This window comes from Mercenaria mercenaria, chromosome 16 (assembly GCF_021730395.1).
Source record: "Mercenaria mercenaria strain notata chromosome 16, MADL_Memer_1, whole genome shotgun sequence".
NCBI lineage: Eukaryota > Metazoa > Mollusca > Bivalvia > Venerida > Veneridae > Mercenaria > Mercenaria mercenaria.
This window is the reverse complement of record NC_069376.1, coordinates 41,022,556-41,045,403: the sequence shown is the minus strand read 5'-3', so window position 1 is coordinate 41,045,403 and position 22,848 is coordinate 41,022,556. Positions and strand designations below refer to the sequence as shown.

The 22,848-nt window shown below is 35.3% G+C and overlaps 2 protein-coding genes across 2 annotated transcripts; one reads left to right on the top strand and one right to left on the bottom strand.

The window, feature by feature from the left end:
* Positions 1-4,678: 4,678 nt before the first annotated feature.
* Positions 4,679-13,813, bottom strand: LOC123540153 (uncharacterized). Its single transcript, XM_045324957.2, has 4 exons — positions 13,698-13,813; positions 13,011-13,388; positions 9,648-9,812; positions 4,679-7,520 (listed from the first exon to the last, which is right to left on the bottom strand). Exons 2-4 carry the CDS (start codon positions 13,291-13,293, stop codon positions 7,225-7,227), a joined length of 744 nt encoding a protein of 247 aa, XP_045180892.1. The 5' UTR covers positions 13,294-13,388; positions 13,698-13,813; the 3' UTR covers positions 4,679-7,224.
* Positions 13,814-13,916: 103 nt separating this feature from the next.
* On the top strand, positions 13,917-20,822 carry LOC123540154 (uncharacterized). The gene is made up of 3 exons (XM_045324958.2): positions 13,917-14,261; positions 17,604-17,756; positions 18,115-20,822. Exons 1-3 carry the CDS (start codon positions 14,006-14,008, stop codon positions 18,363-18,365), a joined length of 660 nt encoding a protein of 219 aa, XP_045180893.1. The 5' UTR covers positions 13,917-14,005; the 3' UTR covers positions 18,366-20,822.
* The last annotated feature ends 2,026 nt before the right edge of the window (positions 20,823-22,848 follow it).

Genomic DNA, 22,848 nt, shown 5'->3' with positions numbered 1-22,848 from the left:
GACCAACTTTCATACAGATCCCATGAAAAATGTGGCCTTTAGAGAGGTCACAAGGTTTTTCTATTATTTGACCTACTGACCTAGTTTTTAAAGGCACGTAACCCAGTTACGAACTTGACCTAGATATCATCAAGATGAACGTTCTGACCAATTTTCATAAAGATCTTGAGAAATATATGGCCTTAGAGAGGTCACAAGGTTTCTCTATTTTTAGACCTACTGACCTAGTTTTTAAAGGCACGTAACCCAGTTTCAAACTTGACCTAGATATCATCAAGGTGAACATTTTGACCAAATTTCATGAAGATCTTGTGAAATATATAGCCTCTAGAGAGGTCACAATGTTTTTCTATTTTTAGACCTACTGACCTAGTTTTTAAAGGCACGTGACCCAGTTTCGAACTTGACCTAGATATCATCAAGATGAACATTCTGACCAACTTTCATAAAGATCCCATGAAAAATGTGACCTCTAGAGTGGTCACAAGCAAAAGTTTACGGACGCACGGACGGACGACGGACACCTCGCGATCACAAAAGCTCACCTTGTCACTTTGTGACAGGTGAGCTAAAAATCATTCAACTGCACAACCCATACCTGTATGCGCAACACGGCTTGGTACTGAACTTTCCTATGAAGTTTCAATCAAATTCCACTAGTAGTATTAAAAGGGTCAGACAAATTTTATACAATGACTTTTAAGGGGCCATAACTCTGTAGACATCCGAGTGGGACGTGCTGATGACATACAGAACTAGGCTTCATAAGAATCATTTATATGAAATTTCACTGAGAGCTGGCGAAGGTTTCTTTAGAAGTGAGGACAATTAAGAATCTCTACAAGTAACCAAAGGGTCATAACTCGGTTAAAAACATTTAAGTATAAAATCCTTAATGTATGCGCAACATGTCTTGGTATTGATCAGTCTAATGAAGTTTCAATAAAATGACACCGGGTATAGTATCTGATAGGCATAATTGCTTAAAGACAATGGAGATAAAAATGTGTGATTCCGCGTTAACGTCAATGTATGACGCCTTGGATAAAGACCAAGTGGTCATGTTTGGCACCCTGTCTGAGATGCTTGGCATAAGTGTTCATACTTTTCAGTATTCTAACCAAACAACTCATTATGACTTAGGTGTTGTTCATCAAAATTAATAAAAGAAATTTACAAATATTGAATAATGCAAACCTAATGAAAGCATCTCGATGAAGGCTCGACGTCGTTAGAATATGATCAACATGCGCAGGGTTCGTGTAAGCTGGAACAACTGATACGTATTAGACCTTCCTGGTGTAAGTGACTGTTTTTGAAGTGGCGTTACTCCTGACTGTACGATAAGAATAACGTCAAATGAGCGGAAAGATTGCGAATCACGATGGTATAAAAACGTTTAGCAAAAGTAAAGGTAAATTTTATTTGCCGTCGCTTTGTAAAACAATGAAAATAAGCTCTGTAGAGCTTTTGGGCGACCCTATTCTAAAAACAGTTAAAACCAATAATTATACCTTACCCCCAGCAATGTGCTGGTACCCATTTACATCTGGGTCGACTGAAGCAATCGTGATAAAGTGCACAATCATGCTTAATGCCATTCACTACCGTGAAAACTGCACCAGCGTATTTTGCGGAGAGGTGAGAAGCTAAATACAGATATCGAAGGCAAAGACGGTACGCCTCCCATGAAACAAGAGAGATTTTGTTCTACACCAGAAGCCAGGTTTTAAACATACAATGATGACAGGCAAGTGATTAATAGTCAGGTACCTTAATAATTTGACCAGGAAGTGATTAATAGTCAGGTACCTTAACCACTTGACCACACAGAACCACCAGGATAAAGCCAGTGTCAGTATTTATTATTTATGTTTCATGTGGCAGCTAATGTGAATACTAAATCAAGGGGCATAACTATAGTGTTAAGGGAAAAATCTTATACAGAATCTAGTTTGTGGTCCAACATTCTGGTGTTACTAAAACAATCTTGACCATCGTCAAACTAAAGTGTAGTCTAGTGGCTACAGAAATATACTGTACAATTTCTGTAACAAAAGCTGACAGTGTGCTCTACCATTGCGATGCTGGATAGTAAAACTGGGCACATCTGAGAAAGCTGGAGCTGTCTCTGGAGTGTTTAATTACTTTAATGTGGATGACAATATTGGAAAGAGTTTGTCCGAGTCAAGTGTATTTATTATTAACAGAGAAAGTGTGAAAGTGTTTGCCAAAACATTGATATAGAAGGGACATAATTCATGGAATATTTCTGCAAGAGTAATGCCCCATATGTCATATCATGCGTCTAATAGTGTTGAAGTTTGAATCAATTCCATATAGTAATAATTGAGGCAGAGCAAATTAAAAGTGCATCACAACTTACAGTGAATTTAGAGCATCGCAATTTCAACCTGAAAAGTACTAAGGGAGCTTAATTCATAAAATATTGGTCCCAGTGTTATAAATCTTGTGTCATACGATGAGGGTGATGATGCAGAAACACCATTTTAAGTTTGAATCAAATCCATTTAGTAACAACCAAGATATGTTGAAAAGGCATCAAAACTAAACTGAAATTGGAAGTAGAAGAGGGACATTATAGAAATTAATGAAATATTTGTTCCATAGCCTTGTGTGTTATGATTAGGACAATGATGTGGAAGAGCTATTTAAAGTCCGAATCAAAACTATTAAGCAGTAAAATGATGTAGCGTATGTGCATCAAAATTAACAAGACATTTAAAGTAAAAAGGGGGCATAATCCATGAAAGATTGACACAGTTATAGCTGGGTCATATCATGTGGATGATGATGTCAAACAACAATCAATATGGTAAGAACTGAGACAGAGTGAAAATGCACCAAACTTTAACCTGAAATTCCACTTAAAATAGGGAAATAATTATGAAATATTAGTACAAGAGTCATGACCCTTGTGTTCTACGTTGTGGTTGATGATATGAAATAATCATTTAAAATTTCAATGAAATACACTCTGTAATTAGAGATATAGTGAAAATGCATAAAAATAACATAAAATTCTATGGGACATAATTCGTTAACGATTTGTACGTGCCAGGTTATGTACCCCTTGTGTCATATGATGTGGGTGATAATATGGACAACTATTTTAAGTTTGAATCAAATCCTTTCTGTAATAAGAGACAGTGAAAATGCATCAAATTTCACCTAAAATTCTAGGTAAAAGGGGCATAATTCATATAAAAAATTGGTGTCAGATTTATGAACTTTGTGACATATGATGCAAGTGATGATTTGAGAAAACTACGTTAAGTTTGAATTAAATTCATTCAGAAACGATACAGGTAGTGAAAGTACACCAAACTTAAAAGTAAAAAGGTCGTATAATTGATGAAATATTCGTGCAAGATTTATGCTGTGTGTGTCATAACACTGAATGATGATGAGAAACAGATATTTTAAGTCTGAAGTAAATCCATGAAGTAACAAGTGTGCCAGACTGTCACAACATACGCCCGTCGGATGAAAACGGAGAGCGGACAAGGCTAAATTCAGTTTTTCAAGCAATTCAAGGGCCATAATCCAAGAGTGCCTGGGGTGATTTGGGTGGTTATCGAACTTGGCCGAGATATATGCCAACAAACATTGTCAGCAAGTTTGGTGAAGATTGGATGAAAACTGTTTGACTTAAAAGAGAGTGGACAAGGCTAAATTCACAGTTTTTCAAGCAATTCAAGGGCCATAATCCAAAAGTGCATGTGGCAATTTGAGTGGTTATCAAACTTTGCCAAGATATTATGGCCACAAACATTGTCAGCAAGTTTGGTGAAGATCGGATAAAAACTGTTTTTAGGTGTTAACATAATACACCTCACTTTTTTAGAGACGGGTGTATAAAACCAGAGATTAATTGAAAGTGTGTCAAAACTTAACCAACAGTCTGACCACAGACGACAGGGCAAGTAGTGAAGCTCTACATATACCTTGTTTAGTCTAGCAAAAAATTATTCTTACTAGTGGGATCAGATGTGTCAAAAATATGCACAGATAGCTTCATAACTGTTACAGTCATTCATGTAATATTTCATTGAAATCCGGCAAGGGCTTTTTAATGAGGGAAGACAAGCTTAATCCAGATGGTAAGGGGAAAAACAACCAGTCTCGCATTAAAAAGAGGGTTTTAATTCTGTACCCAAAGCAATGTTTCGAACACAGTAATGAGGAGCAAGTGCTTCATAGTCTGGGCTCTTAACCATCGAGGACCTCTAGGCTACATCCTGCGTCAGAATATATCATTAATAAATTTCATGACAATAACTTTAGAAATGCGACTAGCTTCTTTCTTGAGAAACAAAGCTCCTAATTTATTATTAACAACGTGTCATGCGGCAATTTTTAACAAATCAATGTACATCAATTATTGTATTAAAGGAAAAGTCTTGCACATAACCTAATTTCTAGGCGTTCTAGTGTAGCCCAAATAATCTCGGCCACCATCAAACTTCGGCATAATATTGTGGCTACAGAATAATACAGCACAAGTTTCATTAAGAATTGCTTAAGAATTGATGTAAAACTATTGGTCAAGGATAACGAGTGGATGACGATGTGACACAACAGCTCATTCTTAAGTACTTTGTGTTCGGATCAACTAAATATTTATCAAAAGGAGAGAATGCAACATGAAACCACATGGTAGAAAATGATTTATTATATATATATGATCACTTTATACAAAAATATATAATGATTTTCACTTACAGTAATATATACAGGTATAAAACATGAACAATATGAAAAGTATATGCAGATGAGTTGTGTGACACAGTTGTATGTACAAATCCAGTAAGGTCTAAAAAAAATTGTGTCCGGTATCTCGACCTACCCTAAAAATTTGCTGAATCCCTAAATGTTTTTATGGCGCTGGAAATTTGTTCAATATTTTTCGCTATTTTTTTTATACTTTTCGCTTTGTGTAGCTGTTTCTTCATTGTAAAAAAAAATCTGAAAAAAACTTTTTCCAACCTACCTACCCTATTTTTTAATTTTTTCAGAGGGGGCGGGAGCATGTTACTTGAAACAAACACTATTTTTCAGCCCTAATATCCTGTTTCTTTTTCAGAAGCAGAAGCTATAAAAGAAGTTGCTGTTAATGCTGTAAGATCACATAAATCATAAAATGAAATCTGCATTCCAATATAAAACTATGAAATACTGCAGAATAATACATACCGTATTTGCAAGGAATTATTTTTGCTGATATTTAAGCATACATGTATTTACTTTTGTCTAAACTAAAAATTCTTATTTAATTCCTTTTATGGAAAAATTAATCCATAACATCCATGATTTATCTCTTAATTTCACTGGAGTCTGATGTTGGTCACATGAAAATATTTGATATACCAGTGAGTACTTGTTGATTAAAGAGATGACATACAAATATTGTTGAGATATATTAATTCATGAAATAATACTTTAAGTACAAGAAATATTACAAACACTTCTAAACTGGAATGCATTAGGTTTCTTTAGCATCTGATCTGGTTAACATTTTAAAAAATGACCTCAATATTTGCGCAAAAACTGCTAAAATCTTTTTTTTTTAATCCCCTCCTGTTAAACACAAATAATGACAGCTTATCCTATTTCAATAGAAAACTCCCCAGAATTTGAAGTCTTACAAGACAATCATTTTATTTAAATAATTCTGTAACAAGTTGTGTAATTTTGGAATTTTGGAAGAGTCTTTGTTTACTTTTTAAAATAACCTATTTAAAATAATACACTATAGGTTATACTGCAGAACTGCGAAAAAGTATAGGTTATACTAGAACTGTGAAAACAAAGTCTGTGAGAAGTATGAAATTATGAACTACTTCAGTATTATGGATGAGAAAAAATGAACCATGAATAATAATACATTGCAGCTGTTTTATAAAGTTAAATGACAATAAACACATGTATGTGTATGATCCTTAATGACTGTATATACATGTACATACAAAAACTGTCTGACAATATACCAATCTAGACTATTCAAAAATAATAACGAAATTTCCCTTGTCTGTCTAAATGCAAACCTGTCCATAACATTAGTATCTGATGATGTATTTGACTTGAAAAGAGTTATTGTTCTTGGCCTACATAGTAACCTAATAATGATAAACAAGTGTGCAAAGTTTCAAAGCTGTAGCTATTGTAGTTTTTGAGAAAAAGTGGACCTGAACAAAAATTTTAACCAAGAAACTCAAATTTTCTAAGTAAAAAAGGTCCATAATTTTGACAAAATGCCTATCAGAGTTATGGTTCTTGGCCTACATAGTCTCCTAATGATGATAAACAAGTGTGCAGAGTTTCAAAGCTGTAGCTCCTACAGTTTTTGAGAAAAGGTGGACCGAAACAAAAAAATTTACCAACACCGACACCAATGATCAAGCGATGACAATACCTCGTAGATTTTTTTCAAAAATCAGTTGAGCTAAAGATTGTCTTATCAAATGTTTTTTCCAAAGCTTATGAACCATATCTACTGCTTATACATATTGCTTTTTACAATGACAGAACTTTCCTGAACAAGGCCATGACTGAGAACATGGACAGAAGTTATTACTGATGTAAAGTTTCAAGTATAAGCAACACTTAAAAAAAAAAAAATAACCTACACCTTTGTGTACCAGAATAATAAAGCACAAGAAACGAGCTTGGAGCAGGGTAAAAATGGGCCAGTGAAGTGTGAACCTATATACAATTTACATGATCATAAGTATTCTATATATACATAAAATTTTAAGTCCAATATGACTGTGATCTACATACAAATAATTTGCACTTATTTCTTTTTTACAGTAACTTCTTAATGATTGTTAATTCCGATTTTCTCTTATCACCTTAAGTTTTCAAAACATTTTGAAATCATTAAAATTTATGACAGTATTCGCTCTTACTCCTAGTGTATTTAAAAAATTTACTGCAAACAAATTCTTAACAAACTGAATGAAGCTTCAACTTCAATTTAACTAAATATCAAGTCTGTCAAAGTTTACTACAGCATGAAAATTCAGCTTTAATTTCTTGTTAGATAATTCGAAAAATCTACAACTCTAGGTAAACCTTATTTAAGAATTAAAGCCACTGTTAAAAAGTTTGCAGACAACACTATCAAGTAGTACCTGATATATGGAATGTAGCAAAATGTTATGTAAAATAAATTGTGCGTATCTGCATGAAAAAAGTTCACTAGACAAAGGATTCACTTTTGCTTTTCTCTGAAACCGCTCCTCCTACCCCTGTGATAACACTTTCACTTCCCTGATTTGTGCCAAATTCTTTAGCAACACCTTCACTTGCGAAAAGTTTTTCTTTCAAAATCATGGCCATGATAAACAGGCATATACCACCAAATGCTGAGAAGAATCCCGACAGAACGTTGAACCCATATGACCAGGAGAGGTAGTTCATCCAAGGTCGTGGAAAATAGTTCTCTTGTCTTGCCATCTCGGCAAACACCAAGGATACAATGAAGACGAGGAATGCTAAAAAGAAAAATCAACAAAAACATCAGAGAGCATACTCTTACGCCGCTTGCACTATCAATAATATTTATGTCTCCCTCAGGAGACATATTGTTTTTGCCCTGTCTGTCCGTCCGTCCGTACGTCACACTTCATTTCCGAGCAATAACTGGAGAACCATTTGACCTAGAACCTTCAAACTTCATAGGGTTGTAGGGCTGCTGGAGTAGACGACCCCTATTGTTTTTGGGGTCACTCCGTCAAAGGTCAAGGTCACAGGGGCCCGAACATTGAAAACCATTTCCGATCAATAACTAGAGAACCACTTGACCCAGAATATTGAAACTTCATAGGATGATTGATCATAAAGAGTAGATGACCCCTATTGATTTTGGGGTCACTCCATCAAAGGTCAAGGTCACAGGGGCCTGAACATGGAAAACCATTTCCGATCAATAACTAGAGAACCACTTGACCCAGAATGTTGAAACTTCATAGGATGATTGTACATACAAAGTAGATGACCCCTATCGATTTTGGGGTCACTCCATCAAAGGTCAAGGTCACAGGGGCCTGAACATGGAAAACCATTTCCGATCATTAACTAGAGAACCACTTGGCCCAGAATGTTGAAACTTCATAGGATGATTGTACATACAAAGCAGATGACCCCTATCGATTTTGGGGTCACTCCATTAAAGGTCAAGGTCACAGGGGCCCGAACATTGAAAACCATTTCCGGTCAGTAACTTGAGAACCACTTGACCCAGAATGTTGAAACTTCATAGGATGATTGGCCATGAAGAGTAGATGACCCCTATTGTTTTTGGGGTCACTCCATTAAAGGTCACGGTCACAGGGGCCTGACCATTGATAACCAGTTCCGATCAATATCTTGAGAACCACTTGACCCAGGATGTTGAAACTTCATAGGATGATTGAACATGCAGAGTAGATGACCCCTATTGATTTTGGGGTCAGTCTATTAAAGGTCAAGGTCACAGTGGCCTGTTCATGTAAAATCATTTTTTGGAAATAACTTGAGAACCACTTGACCTACAATGTTGAAACTTAATAGGATGATTGGACATGCAGAGTAGATGACCCCTATTTATTTTGAGGTCACTTGATCAAAGGTCAAGGTCACAGAAGCCTGAACAGTGACTTGAGAACCACTAGGCCAAGAGTGTTGAAATTTAGCGGGATGATTGGACATGCCAAGTAGATGATCCCTATTGCAGCCAACCATGAGTGTCTCTTTGACTTTCCCTCCTGACCCCTATTGACTTCTTGCCTATAGGACTTTGCATTTGGGGAGACATGCGCTTTTTTTCAAAAGCATTTTCTAGTTTATTCTGAATTTTACACACAAGCTGAATTGTAAAATCTCATATAAAGCAGTAACCTTCCTTTTCAGTAGTTCATAATTCCTGAAAAAGATTCTGAAGGAGCATAAAAAGTCAGTGCATACTTAAATATACAATAAATATTATTTTCATCATGATTCATCTTAACTCTTATTGACATCTTAACTATTGCTGGACACGACTGATTCTGCCTTTGCGACCAATGTAGATCATGATCAGCCTGCATAATTATGATCTGCATTATGTTCGCTATTCAGCCAGTATCTTTTTGCAAACACCCCTTATAACAGTTAATGGTACGTACTGTCCAAATTCCAAGATGGACAAGTTCACTAAAGAAATTTAGAACAGTAAGGGTTAATATTCACAGTTCTCTGATGCTATAGATATTTCTTTGGTTCTTAGTTCACTCATTCATAAATTAAATAATTTATTTAGAGACAAAATAGCAGTGGAACTAAAAATACTGACTTTGCTGAGTTAGCACTATCAATTCATTCTATTCTATAACAAATTTCAGAAGTGCATATTTATTTATGAGAATTTTCTACATATTAGGGGTTTTTTTTATCTATAAAAACTTCATAAAATGTATATAATAATTTCAAAATCCCTTCCTATTGTAATTCCTAACAAAGCATTTTCTAAATAAAAAAAAAAAACTGACATGAATCTGGAGGTGTGCAATAGAAGGTATTACATCCATCATCGCTTTAAAATGATGAATAGCATAAAATCTCATTGTGGAAATATAATTTTCCTATGTTAATACTTCACATACCTGCTGCAAACAGTAACACAGCATTGATGATGTGAACAAGGACGTATCTGTTTCCGTACACCTTCCGTCTCCACTTCTCCACTACATATATCACACACAGTATCAGAGAACAAATATTGCAGATCAGTGTGAAGATAACCAGCGCCTGGCAAGCTCGAAACCATGCTGTAATGTAAAGGTTTGATAAAACTTACATAGTTAAATATATTCCATTATCACAAACAGTGCGAGAGGTCCAACTGGACATATCATTATGAAGAAAACTAGGGGTTGGCATGCACAAAACCATATTGAACTAGAGCTATCACTAAAGGTGATGAATGTACCCCCCGCATGCATTGACACAGTACATTGCAATTTGACGCACACAAGATTGCATAATTATGTGGACTGTATGTATATAGTCTGTATGTATACAGTATAGTAACAAAAAACAAAGTCCCATAACTATGCAGAATATTTATCTAAAAGAATGTAACATGCACCATGCACAACTAGGGTTGGTACTGATCACTTGTGTGAAGTTTCATTAAATTGTGTGTAAGGGTTTGGTAGATTAGGCATGCACAAGATTGCATATGCAGACTGTATGTACATAGTATGTTAACAAGAAACAAAGTCCCATAACTCTGCAATTTTTGTCGCTGAAAGAACCTAACATGCCCCATGCACAACTACTGTTGTTACTGATCACTTGTGTGAAGTTTCATTAAATTGTGTCAAGGGGATGAGGAGAGATGGTGTGCACAAGATTGTGTCTATGTATATAGTATAGTAACAAAAAAACAAAGTCCCATAGCTCTGCAAATTTTTTTTCTGAAAGAACCTAACATGCCCCATGCACAACTACTGTTGTTACTGATCACTTGTGTGAAGTTTCATTAAATTGTGTCAAGGGGATGAGGAGAGATGGTGCGCACAAGATTGTGTCTATGTATATAGTATAGTAACAAAAAAACAAAGTCCCATAACTGTGCAAATTTTTTTTCTAAAAGAACCTAACATGCCCCATGCACAACTACTGTTGGGACTGATCACTTGTGTGAAGTTTCATTAAATTGTGTCAAGGGGATGAGGAGAGATGGTGCGCACAAGATTGTGTCTATGTATATAGTATAGTAACAAAAAAACAAAGTCCCATAACTCTGCAAAAAAATTTTCTAAAAGAACCTAACATGCCCCATGCACAACTACTGTTGGTACTGATCACTTGTGTGAAGTTTCATTAAATTCTGTCAAGGGGATAAGGAGAGATGGTGCGCACAAGATTGCGTCTATGGACAGACGGACAGACGGCCAGACGGACAGACAGACAGACAACCTGAAACCAGTATACCCCCCCTTACAACTTTGTTGTCGGGGGGTACAAAAATAATTGGTAATTAAGTGGTAATTCATTAGCAATGAAACCAAAGAGCTTATTATAAAAATAAATGTATTTTATACTTCTTTCAGATGAAAATAAACAAGAGCACCGCCTTGCGGGTGCTGACGCTCATCTGATTTTTTTTGTATAACAGAAATATTGTCCTACCCATGATTTTCTAAGTCTAAAAAGGGCCATCACTCTTGCAAAAAGCAGGATAGAGTTATGTTTCTTGATGTACAGTGTCCACTTATGATGGTGAAAAACTGTTGCAAGTTTTAAAGCAATAGCTTTGATAGTTTATGAGAAAAGTTGACTTAAACATAATATTCAACCAAGAAAATGATTTTTCTAAGTCTAAAAGGGGCAATAATTATTGCAAAAAGCAGGATGGAGTTATGTTGCTTGCTGTAATGGGTCAGCTTATGATGGTGAACAAGAGTTGCAAGTTTTAAAGCAATAGCTTTGATAGTTTAAGAGAAAAAGTTGACCTAAACATAAAACTTAACCAAGAAATCTGATATTTTCTAAGTCCAAAAGGGGCCATAAATCTTGCAAAAAGCAGGATGGAGTTATGTTTCTTGCTGTACAGGGTCAGCTTATGATGGTGAACAAGTGTTGCAAGTTTTAAAGGAATAGCTTTGATAGTTGAGGATAAAAGCTGACCTAAACATAAAACTTAACCAAGAAAACTGATTTTCTAAGTCCAAAAGGGGCAATAATTCTTGCAAAAAGCAAGATGGAGTTATGTTTCTTGATGTACAGGGTCTGCTTATGATGGTGAACAAGTATTCCAAGTTTCAAAGCAATAGTTTTGATAGTTTAGGAGAAAAGTTGACCTAAACATAAAACTTAACCAAGAAATCTGATATTTTCTAAGTACAAAAGGGGCCATAAATCTTGCAAAAAGCAAGATGGAGTTATGTTTCTTGCTATACAGGGTCAGCTTATGATGGTGAACAAGTATTCCAAGTTTCAAAGCAATAGCTTTGATAGTTTAGGAGAAAAGCTGACCTAAACATAAAACTTAACCAGGCAACGCCCACGCCGACAACCGCTCAAGTGATGACAATAACTCATCATTTTTTTCCAAAAAATCAGATGAGCTAAAAATTAATTTATTGGGTACATCTTGTACACAGTGTGACTAGTCTAGGTTTTAGTTTAGTTTAGTCTAGTGTAACTATCCACCCCTTTTTATAAAGAGTGATGTTTTAAGTCAGTGTTTTATATAAAGAATTGGAACACTGTTAATATGTATATATGGTATTTTGTCTCTTATAGTTCTGTATAGAGCGGCATTATGTACCTTGTTGCTTTATTATATGAATTATTATATGGCGCTGTACATGTGATGAGACATAAGTAAAAATAAGATAAATAAATCAATTGAATCAAATATGTTCACAAGGGGATATTTTTAACTAGTCTATAAATTCGTTAAACTATCTGTCTTAAACATAATACTTTGTGTGTCTGGGTATTAAGTATTTTTCAAGAATGACAAGCATTAAAGGCTGTAAAAGATATTATCAAGAGAAGCATGGTTAGTACTTAGAACAATTTTAGAATGTTGCTGGTGTACTGTATTCATGAATAGGGCCAGCACCTGCACCCTATGAACGTGAAGCGCGAAGGTATGATAGTGATTGGTGACACTACAATGGCGCATCACGACATAAGCGCAACAGTACGATGGTGAAGTGCGACACTACAATGGTGAAGCATGACAGTATGATGGCGAAGTGCAATGACAACCATCATATAACTGTTGCGCTTCACAAGTGTACTGTCTTGTTATCACAATCGTACTCTCAAGCTTAGCCATGGTACTGTCCCGCTGCTGAGTAAGTTCACTTCACAGTCGCTGGCCCTAACGGAACACTGTGCTAGTGAAAGAAACATGTTAGCTGTAGAGTACGTTGTTTCAACTTACACGGCATAATAAGCAAATTTAATTTTATGAATGCCACATAAATTGTTACTTTCATACTTACGTGGCATAATAAATTCCTGAACATCACCGAAGAAGGAAGAGTGAATCCACCAACAACCAACGTAACTTTGCATCTGTGGATCTCTTGGTTTGACATAGCCAGACAAGCAAATGTGCCACAATCCAACATTGGCTAAAGGACTGTGAACCCTTCTCCAAGACTGGTACCAGTATGGGCTACAGAACCCCAGGAACACTGAACAAAAAGCTGCTATTGATGAGACAAGTCCACACCAATACAGTCGCATACCAGGACTTATCTTGTATTTCGGATCGCTCGCCATTTTGATTTCTGTTTATGACTCAGGTAGGCGATTCCACCTTCACACCTGTATAGGGTTGACAGGTAAAAGCACGCCACAAAGTAGTCTTGTTCTGCCTAAAATAAAAGGAAAATCGGTAAAATCAGTTACGTTTATATAATAAATAGGCGTACATCATCAATCTGTAAAGAGTTTTTAACCTGACTATTACAGATATGGAATTTAGTGTTAATCACAAAACACGGAAGTGTTCATGATGTAAGCGACTTTATTTTAATACCATTTGAATGACTAAAACTGCCTTCACTTTGTGCGAATATTTCCTAGAAAATACATGTGGAAATGATAATGCACTGTTTTTGCACATATTTTCACTATTTCAACTGGAACAAGACAACCTGTTATAAAATTCTTCGCTGACATACCTTCGAAATACCTGCGTGACTAATTAGGTCATCTCAGGTAAACAACAATTGTGCCGCTTATATCATTGACGAAATGTAACATTTTTGAAATTAAAACCAATATAAATCGATTTGGAGTCATTCATTTGAATAAATAATTGATTAAAAAGTTTAACAAATAACTCAATTTAAAAACTGAGCAACGTTTTGAGTAATTCTAATCAAAAATTTATTGTCATTTTTCGCACCTGAGCGACACGCCCCTCCAGGTGTGAAATAGACTCGACCGTTTGATCAAATGCATTTCCTGTAAAAATACACAAGATAAAATGGGAAAAGATGTTTTGACTCTTTGTGGGGCGGCTTTAGCCACCCTTTCATGTGTTTGTACCATTATCTCATTTTCGACTTCCTACTGGTTGGAGAGTTACAAAGAGGCCAACAGCAGATTTAGGAATCTGGGCCTCTGGGAGGCCTGCTTCAACAACTTTGCTTATGACAGAGACAGCTTAGGGAAAACCTACGATGGATGTGCTTGGATCTTCTCCTATGAATACAGACCAATTTTCGACTGGCTTAATCCAAGTAAGTATCAATTATATACTTTAATCACAAAGAGGTACATCACACAAAGGTTTTGGGGATTACTATACCAGGTCCCAGAAAAGTCACAAATTAGCTATATAGCTAAATCTAGCTATATATAGCTAGAAATAGCTATAAAACCAATAACAATTGTTCAAAATGTGTGAATATCAAATATAAAATAGTTATTATCCCATTCAAATGGTTTATGAGACAAAAGACAATCACAAAGAATGGAGATCTATGCAGTTTCAGTTTCAATACATGTTGCGAATTTCTGCGATTAGTCATTTATTACAAATTTGTCATATACACGATGATTATCACAAGTGAAAAATTCAGCGATGATTTATCGCAAAATACTGCTGCAGTTATTGAAAAAGTGACTACAAAGATCTTGGTTTTGTGTTATTGTCTTTCATCTTACAAACCTTTAGGACGATATTATGACCATTTTGCATCTTGTTTTGACATATTTTGCCTTATTGGTATTGGTTTTATAGCTACTTCTAGCTATATATAGCTAGATTTAGCTATATAGCTAATTTGTGACTTTTCTGGGACCTGTATACCCCAGACCACCCCAAAACCTTTAAGTGATGGGCCATACATACCCCTTTGCTTTATCATATATAATGCGCATATGGATAGAAATGTAAGTAGCACAAATTAACTGACAGCTTCCGCACAAGAACGAGAGGGGGAAGATGAAAGTTGTCCTGGGAAAAGAATTGCCCTTTAATCACATATCAAACTGATAGCCTGTTGAATCAGCTGATTTAGGCAATTCAGTGCCTTCTGTATAATTGTACCCCCCGACAACAAAGTTGTAAGGGGGGGGGTATACTGGTTTCAGGTTGTCTGTCTGTCTGTCTGTCCGTCTGTCTGTCTGTCCGTCCGTCTGTCCGTAGACGCAATCTTGTGCGCACCATCTCTCCTTATCCCCTTGACAGAATTTAATGAAACTTCACACAAGTGATCAGTACCAACAGTAGTTGTGCATGGGACATGTTAGGTTCTTTTAGAAAAAAAATTTGCAGAGTTATGGGACTTTGTTTTTTTTGTTACTATACTATATACATAGACACAATCTTGTGCGCACCATCTCTCCTCTTCCCCTTGACACAATTTAATGAAACTTCACACAAGTGATCAGTACCAACAGTAGTTGTGCATGGGGCATGTTAGGTTCTTTTAGAAAAAAAATTTGCAGAGTTATGGGACTTTGTTTTTTTGTTACTATACTATATACATAGACACAATCTTGTGCGCACCATCTCTCCTCATCCCCTTGACACAATTTAATGAAACTTCACACAAGTGATCAGTAACAACAGTAGTTGTGCATGGGGCATGTTAGGTTCTTTCAGAATTTTTTTTTGCAGAGTTACGGGACTTTGTTTTTTTGTTACTATACTATATACATAGACACAATCTTGTGCGCACCATCTCTCCTCATCCCCTTGACACAATTTAATGAAACTTCACACAAGTGATCAGTAACAACAGTAGTTGTGCATGGGGCATGTTAGGTTCTTTCAGCGACAAAAATTGCAGAGTTATGGGACTTTGTTTCTTGTTAACATACTATGTACATACAGTCTGCATATGCAATCTTGTGCGTGCCTAATCTACTAAACCCTTACACACAATTTAATGAAACTTCACACAAGTGATCAGTACCAACCCTAGTTGTGCATGGTGCATGTTACATTCTTTTAGATAAATATTCTGCATAGTTATGGGACTTTGTTTTTTGTTACTATACTGTATACATACAGTCTATATACATACAGTCCACATAATTATGCAATCTTGTGTGCATGAAATTGCAATGTACTGTGTCAGTGCATGCGGGGGGTACATTCATCACCTTTAGTGATAGCTCTAGTTATTATTGTTTTGTGTTTTAGTTTCTGGCTTTTATTAATTAAGGTAAACACCCCAACTGGAAATTATTATATATAGACTGCAATACCTAAGCTTGTTTTATGCCCCCTACAAAACACTTTTAAATATGGTACCACTCAATCATGGGGGCTACCAGTTTGCTGCATCATTTTTCACATCTTTGTTACATTGGTACCAGGGATCAAACCAAACACCTTCACACTCAAAGCAGTAGTTTACACACAAAACTAACACAGACTGCTGGTTTTTGAAAACTCAGTTGTTTGATAAATTCATTTTTATATTTCACACTAATATACTTACAAAATTTCCTTGCTTATATCAGGGCCGTCGCCGGCTTCGAAAAAGTGGCCCGGCCATGGGACGTCGAAGGCGTCCCGCGAGTGCCGAAGGCAGGAGAGCGGGGTTCCCCCCTCTTGTAAGGGGGGTTTGGGGGGTCTCCCCCGAGAAAATTTTAAGATTTGGGATGCCCGTAAGTGCGTTTTCCTTGGATCTTGAAAGCATTTTCCATTAAGATTTTCAGTCAATTTTATAACAGTTTTCAAGGATAACTATCCGACATTTGCCCAATGAATATTGATGTATTTTACTTCTGAGTGTCAGCCAATACAAAAGACAACAACTATTTCGACCCCTCTGTGAGTCTCATCAGGCGGTGGCATTAATAATGAAGGCTTTATCAAGATTCGAACTTGACAACTTGCCGTCTATGTGAGCAACCATACACACATGACAATAAGCAAGGTCATTAGTTTCATCGTAATGCAACCACGATCTATTGGTGAACCACGAAGGCTGAAAACTTCTGTTCACCGGATTTTTCTGACCAAAGGTGCGTTTCGGAAATTTAAATGTCTTAGGTTGATTTGAAATTTCAGGTATGTCCATTTTGCAGCAATACGTTAAGCAACAAGTTAAGCATACGGTTTCAGAATTTAGAGTAGATAGAAACGAAGTAGTTGAGATGTACGTCGGCATTTTATTTGATTTAAAGCAATTATTTAAGATTATTCAAAATAATTAGAAGAAATTAGCTTTCGGTTAGTTTTGTTTTATTATACCACGAAAAACACAATTGTTTCCAATTTTTTTAAACATACGACTATTTTTTTTCCATCAAAGCAATTATTATAGATTATAAAAAAAATCGCCCGGATTAAAGATATATCAGATAAGCGTTTAATTATGATTAATCCAATCAGGCAGGGTCGTTACTTTTGACACGAAGTGTGCCGAAGTTTTCACACCCCGCGGGCAATCATGACAGATACCTCTCGTTGCCGATAATTAGCAAGGCAATATTTCGGCACTTTTAATCTAAGCAAAAGCTGAAATTTTATGCGAAAAAAAAGCTGGTACGGCTGATAAAATGCTCGGGCCCGCGACGGCCTTGTATATTTAAAGTAATATTTTTTCCTGCTCCCATTTCAGACTGGTTCCTGGCTGTACAGATTATGATGACCTTGAACTTGATACTGTCCTTGGTGACCAGTCTACTGTGTCTGCTTGGTATCCTCAAGTTCTGTCCACCACACAGAGCGTCTATTGCCCAGCTGACAAACGCAATACTGATATTTTCATCAGGTATATTTTCAGTTTCTGCCTAATTGACATTACTAATTAGAATCTGTACATGTAAAATATTGTTCATGTTTACAACTTAATAAAAGTATTTGAATTTTCATTATGCGCTTTGTAGATTTCATAAGGCTTAAAGCCAAATTACTGAAAAAAATAATTGTTATGCTGTTAAAGGCCAAAACTTCCAGACTTTGGCTAAAAATGATCTTTTATTCTAAAGCCGTGTATTTGATTTGTTATGGTATGTCTTACACATTATGTTTTTACCAGTAATTTCAACTTTCAGTTAATTTCTATGACTACAAAGTGTGTTATTCATGTTCATAACTAGATCTAATGATGAAATTTAATTGTTTTCCAGCTGTATTGATCACGTTATCCATAATAATTTTCGGAGTGAAGTCAGATATTGATCGACAGTGGTTATCTCGTCCTGACCAGAATTTTCTGTCATGGTCCTTCGGTTTGGCTGTGGTTGCTGGTTTCTTAGCCATTTTCTCTGGGATGTGTCTCCTTGTTGATAGCTTACGTCTGGGCCAGATCAGACGTAAGGCTCAAGCTCCACCACCTTATGCTGGATATAAGATGTCAACAGTTCCGCCACAGTACTGAGAAATGATCACTGACTAAAATCTTTCAGGAATTGTGTATATAATACAAAAGATGTATAGACCATATATATTTACATATCAATTTTGAATGACTTTTATATACTTAAGGTAATTGACTTGTTTTACATCTACAGTTCCTTGCTTTGTTTTTGATATAAAAGGAAAAGTATCCGTATCAAACAACACATTCATGTTTGAACAAATAAGAGATTATGCTTCTCTCTAACTTGAATGACTAGCTTGCTTTACAAAATTAGAATTTTGTGTTAAAAATAACTTAGTTTAAAGGTTGTTTACTTTTGCCTCCAATGTCATGACCCCATAGTTACTTTTTAAGCATGTCGCTTGGACCTCTTGCCACATTTTGTAACTTTTGGTGAACTAATGGACTATAAGTGAAAACATAAGCAGCCAAATTCAAATCATGAGAGCTGAAAAAGGCAACTTTTGACAGGAAGTCTACATTATGTTTTAACAGCTTCCAACACTGGAATTCAGTTTGTGCTAGTAAAAGATTTTCTAAAATTTTATCAAAAACGACAAGAATTTTGTAATCTGGTTATTTTTGTACTGACACCATTTTAAGCTCATCTGATTTAAAAAAAAAAAAAAAATGATGAGTTACTGTAATCACTTAATCAGCGTTGCCTGGTTAAGTTTTATGTTTAGGTCAGCTTTTCTCCTAAACTATAAAAGGTATTGCTTTAAAACTTGCAACACTTGTTCACCATCATAAGCTGACCCTGTACAGCAAGAAACATAACTCTGTCCTGCTTTTTGCAAGAATTATGGCCCCTTTTTGACTTAGAAAATATCAGATTTATTGGTTAACTTTTATGTTTAGGTAAACTTTTCTCCTAAACTATCAAAGCTATTGCTTTGAAACTTGCAACTGTTGTTCACCATCATAAGCTGACTCTATATATCAAGAAACATAACTCCATCCTGCTTTTTGCAAGAATTATGGCCCTTTTTGGACTTAGAAAATCATGGGTAGGACAATTTTTCTATTATACAAAAAAATCAGATGAGCATCAGCACCCGCAAGGCGGTGCTCTTGTCATACAATTTGTTGTTACTAATTTGATGCTTGTTTACTACAAACTGATTTGGCTGTAAAGTGCATATCATTTACTAAAAACTTTTTGATTGCTGGTGCTTTTTTTGTTTCAGTATTCACAGGTTGCATTTCATAACTCAACAGATTAAGATATTTTAATTTTAGAAAGATTTTTTTCCGAAAAAAAAAGAAAAAAAATGAGTTGGTGTAGTACAAGCAGGCTTGTGATTTAATCACAGAAATATGTAATCATTTTGTAAATAATTTTTGTTGCACTTTATCACATAACTGTGTACATGTATATACATTTTAAGACTTATGTTCTAATTAAACTCTTTCCCCCTATTACTGTAATCTTTAATACTGTAGAAACTTGTGGTATAAAAGCAATTGTCTGACAACATGTGTAAGTATGTGATTTTACGTCCAATTGAAAATTTAACCATCTAAACCTTCTGTTCTTTCATTCTGAAGCCATTTTCATTAAAAATTCAAACCCAGCTGGCGTACATTCTCAAGGTTAGTAAAATTATGTAAATTCACACTTGGACACACACACACACAGACAGAGTAAATCAATACGCCTCCCACACCACTGTGTGGTGGGAGACATAATAATAAATAAATAAATAATACTTATGCATGTCTTTTTTGATTATGTGTGCCAAGAACAGGACTGGTAAAAAAATGTTTTTACAATAATCAGATATTTTGCTTTTTCTAATACTGTATCTGTTCATTTGAATTATGGAATCAAGTCTTCTAGTTCTTGCAGCCCTTATCTAATTTCTCAATTTACAAATTTTCTTGAGCTGAAGGATGCAGCTTTTCCTTCAAATGAGAGAGAAAAACAAATGTAGAAATATAAGGAATTCCTTGCATATCACAACATGATTTTAGAATGTATTTAAATGAAATATACTTTCATGCCATACTTTCATATTTTTTCTCTAATTTAATATACTTTCACAATTTTTCTCTCTAATTCTTGGTCATTAAAATTAAACAAAATATGCATCTCTAAACTACACTTTGTCTGTACTCTGTACGGCAACATATAGTAAATCATTCCCCACCCCTTCACATTTTTTTTGAAATCTCAGTTCAAGGAACATGTACCTTACCTTTTATATTTTGTACATTATGTATATAATGTTTTTAATCTCATTTACATTTTATACTTTAATAAATGTCTTACCTGTTCATTTTTTTTCATACTTGATAAACACTGTCAACTGTGCAGATTGTTAATTCTTCTTACACAAAAGAAAATGTAATTAAATCAACCAAAATCATTCCATAAAATCATGTAAAAAATATCACTGTATTTCTTTCTTTTTAAATGTATATAATGGCTGCTTTGCATATTTTTTACAATAAAGTATATTCATATGAAAATGCGTTTGTTGTTTACAAAATAAAAGGACTTGACACCAGAGTTTGGCTAAGAAATGATCTTTCTTCCAAATCAAAGTTTGGTCATATACTGGTACCGTAATGAACCTTAGAACACAAGGTTTTGTTTCTAAAATGTGAAATCGTGGAAAAAAAACATGTCTGCACCAGGGATTGAACCCTGGCTGCCATGGCAATAAAAACTTTCCCACCTTTACCAATATACCATGGAGGAATTCACATTTAGCGGTTGTTGAATATAAATCTTATAATTCAGGCAGTTTACCTCCGGTACCTTTAAATTTTTAATGGAAAAAATGGTAAAAACAACTAATTCTTATGTGTTTCTATGATATATGATCTGCAAGTTACTAAGTTTGAAAACCTTCTTAAAGAAATATACTATATTTTGCAGTTTGTGTGTTTGGCTGAAAATATTTTTCTTGCATCAGACATGACCCCCACTTTTGATTTTTATTCAGCACTAACTTCAAGACAAGAAATGCGGCAATGCCATGAAACCAGGTTTTCAACACTTTTCATAAGAATAAAAAAGTATACTGAATCACAGTGCACCACTTTAAAGCACAACCCTAACCCTAAACCCTAACCCTATTTTTAGTAACAATGACCTTGACCTTGATCAACACTTCTCATAAGAATAAAAAAGTAAACTGAATCACAGTGCACCACTTTAAAGCACAACACCCTAAACCCTAACCCTATTTTTAGTAACAATGACCTTGACCTTGATCAAACTCTCAAAGAATAAAAGTAAACTGAATCAAGTTCACCCATTTAGCACAAACCCAGTAACCCGAACCCTATTTTAGTACAATGACCTTGACCTTGATCCCAGAAACCCCAAAATCAATCCCAAGCTACAACTTTATATAAGTTTTCTATACACCAAGTTTCATCATGATAGCTCATTCCTAAGTTAAGTTATTGACCGGAAACCGTTTTTCTATTTTAAGTGACAGTGACCTTGACCTTGACCCCAGAAACCCCAAAATCAATCCCAGCCTTTGTCTTGATATAAGCTACATACACACCAAGTTTTATTCAAATATCTTTACCGAAACAAAAGTTATTGACCGGAAACACCAGTTTGACACCGCCCGCCCCCCGACCAACGACATACCCTAATCTAATAACTCCAACGAAAACCTGGTTAAAAATGTGAGCAACAGTCATTTAAAATGGGTCCTGATGTGTGCTGCAGCCACTATAAATTTGTACGTTTTATACAGAATAAAAAAGGCCAGCTATTTTTTATTGATTAAAATTAAATATCTGTTGTCTGCTCTTCAGTTTCAATTATTTAAGTTTGTTGTTGACGGATGCCGGATGCCAGACAAGGTGATCACAATAGCTCACCTTGAGCACTATGCTCAGGTGAGCTAAAAAAGTTCATCCAAGGATGCTACAGACCGAGTTAATGAAGATCAATCAAATAGTTCATGAGATATAGTCATCATTTTTTTTTCTACTTTTAGCTCTGGAACATCTAATCGGGTTCAGGCACAACCATTCCAACAAGGGCTGTCCATATTAGACAGCCAATGCTTGACTATTCAAATTGTTGTCCAAGAAACAGGAATATTACCAAATATGTTAAAGAACTATAGAGTTGCAATCCATTATTTGCATTGGTTTTGGAGATAGTAACATGCAAAACTTTAACAAAAAAGTTTTCAAGTTCAAAGGGGACATAATTTTGCAAAATACATGTCAGAGTTATGGGACTTGATGCTATGACCTAGTTTATAAACTCAAAGAAACGTGTGAAGTTTCAATTCAATATTTGCATTAGCCTTTCAGATAGTAACTTCCCTGCAAAAGTTCAACTAAGATTTTCTAAGAATAAAAGGGGGCACAATTTGCCCAAAAGACATGTCACAGTTATGGGACTAGACCCAACAAGGTTGGTAACTGACCTAGAAAAAAAAAGGTTTCAAAGCTATGTCTTTAAATGATAGCTATACATACTTGCATGCAAAACTTTAACTAAAGTCTGAAGCAGATG